Consider the following 2,310-nt stretch of genomic DNA (forward strand, 5'->3'; position numbering starts at 1 on the left):
TCTTAGTTTTCTCTGCACAAAATATACCTAGTTCGTAATTGTCGGAAAATGTATCACATGCTCAACAGGCCTTAAGAAAAATATACCCGAACAAGTTCTGTGATCCGAGTGCGCCAGAAAGTGTCGATGCCGCTGATAGCAACTGCGATCCAAAAACGGACGAACCCGAAGAGTTGACATTGGAAGAAGAGTTAGCAGCTGAGATTGCTTCAGCTAGGAAAGAGTGTATGTGTGTACGCAACCTGTAATATGTGGGATTTACGGTTATTATGTATGTACTAGACAGTTTGTTTCCGTTGATATTCTGAAATGAACGCATGTATAGTCGCAGGTCTACGTGCTGTCTGAAGAAAGTATATCTACTATAAAAATGGCAAACAATTGTATGCATTATATCGATATTTATATTTATATATATATATATACAATATGTGTGTGTGTGTGTGTTTGTATGTATATGTTTATTTGTGTATGCGTGTCTGTATACACCTTTGATTTGTTTTTGCAATTATACAGTTACAATTAGATAGATGCATATTATATATATGTATGTGTGTTTGAGTGTGTGTGTTTTATTGTGTGTGTGTGTGTGTTTGTGTGTGTGTGTGTGTTTGTGTTTGTGTGTGTGTGTGTGTGTGTCTTTGTATATATATATGTGTGTGTGTGTGTGCGTATGTATATTATTTTATTTTGCGTTATATATATATATATATATTACTATATTTTTATATTCTTATATTCATATTTGTATCTATGTGGATATAAATGTATATCTACGTATGTATGTGAATGTTTGTATGAATATTTTATTATGTGTTCATATATATATATATATATATATATAGTAACTATTTATTTATTTACATATCTATTGATTTATACATATATATGTATTTATTTATTTTTTATTTAATGTATATGTATGTATGCAAGGACGTATATATATATATATAGATTTATATGCGTATATCTGTATGTATGTATATATGTATGTATGTATATATATATATATACGATTATACATGGGTAGTTTCAACGTATAATCATAGAGTTCCGCCGTCAGAGTCCGCCAGCTTTCACCACCCCTCTCTCAACCCTAGCCCCATACACGTGACGTGTGTTTGTATTTGTGCTTCTATTTCTATAGGGAAGGAGGATAAAGGGACTGTCGACGGCATCAAATCGCTTGTGACAGAGAGGGTTCTGCTGTCGAATGAGATATTGTTCTATCAATTCCCGGCCGGAGTACAACCAGAACACTTCACTCACTCTGTGTTCGCGCAGCTGAAAACATTGGATTTACCTACCACAAAGTATGTGCGTGAGTATGAGTATGTGTATAGGCACAGGTGTAATAGTGTATGTATATAGGCACAGGTGTAATAGTGTATGTATATAAGTACAGGTGTAATAGTGTATGTATATATGCACAGGTGTAATAGTGTATATATATATATGCACAGGTGTATTAGTGTATGTATATATACTCACGCAATATGCTATACATACACGCAATATACTATCCATACACATAATATACTAAGCATACACGTAATACACAAGGCATACATTGTAGGCAGAGTGTAATAGTGTCTGTATATAAGCATAGATGTACTATTGTATGTATATAGGTGTAATCGTGAATGCTGCTTATTTTCTCGCAATCACGTATGTGTGTGTGTCTGTGTGTCTGTGTGAACCATCCGATGGACAGTCGCCTTGTCCCAGCCATATTCATACGTTACCCTTATCTGTGCAGTCTATAAGTGTATCTATTGCTACAATCATATATCACGTATACCATCTTATTACGACCTCAAGGTCGATGGGATATGTCACCTCGCCTATACACGTCTTCCTTCACCTCCATGTGTATACCTAAACGACTGCGTGTGTGCTTGGAGATCATCTGTGCGTTCGTTTGCTCGTGTGGGGTTTTCTCTGTATGCGTGTGGTGACTATAAAGAGAGTTGCCTCTGACTGTAGGGATTGCGTACAACTGTGTACATGTACGTGCATGTCCACTTATTCCGCCCGGCAACTGGGCCAGACAAGGCGATCTATCTACAGCGACCAAGGGATAGATAAAAACCCTACACTACCACATATCCATACCATGCACAAGCACAAGGGATAGATAGACACACCACCACATACCCATGCACAAGCACAAGGGACAAATAGACACACCACCCCATATCTATACCATGCACAAGCACAAGGGGTAGATAGACACACCACCACATATCTATACCATGCACAAGCACAAGGGATAGATAGACCACCCCACCACATATCTATACCATGCAC

At 37.1% G+C, this 2,310-nt stretch overlaps 1 protein-coding gene across 1 annotated transcript in view; it reads left to right on the forward strand.

Moving 5' to 3' along the window:
- The window catches only part of SARC_08301 (hypothetical protein), a gene marked incomplete at its 3' end in the record, with an annotated part of 3,816 nt that extends 2,499 nt beyond the window's left edge, over positions 1–1,317 (forward strand). The window contains exons 2-3 of the mRNA XM_014297733.1: positions 69–225; positions 1,148–1,317. Coding sequence (XP_014153208.1) covers positions 69–225; positions 1,148–1,317 — 327 coding nt within the window. The remainder of the gene's footprint in view (positions 1–68; positions 226–1,147) is intronic.
- Positions 1,318–2,310: the final 993 nt, after the last annotated feature.

This window comes from Sphaeroforma arctica (assembly GCF_001186125.1).
Source record: "Sphaeroforma arctica JP610 unplaced genomic scaffold supercont1.732, whole genome shotgun sequence".
Lineage (NCBI taxonomy): Eukaryota > Ichthyosporea > Ichthyophonida > Sphaeroforma > Sphaeroforma arctica.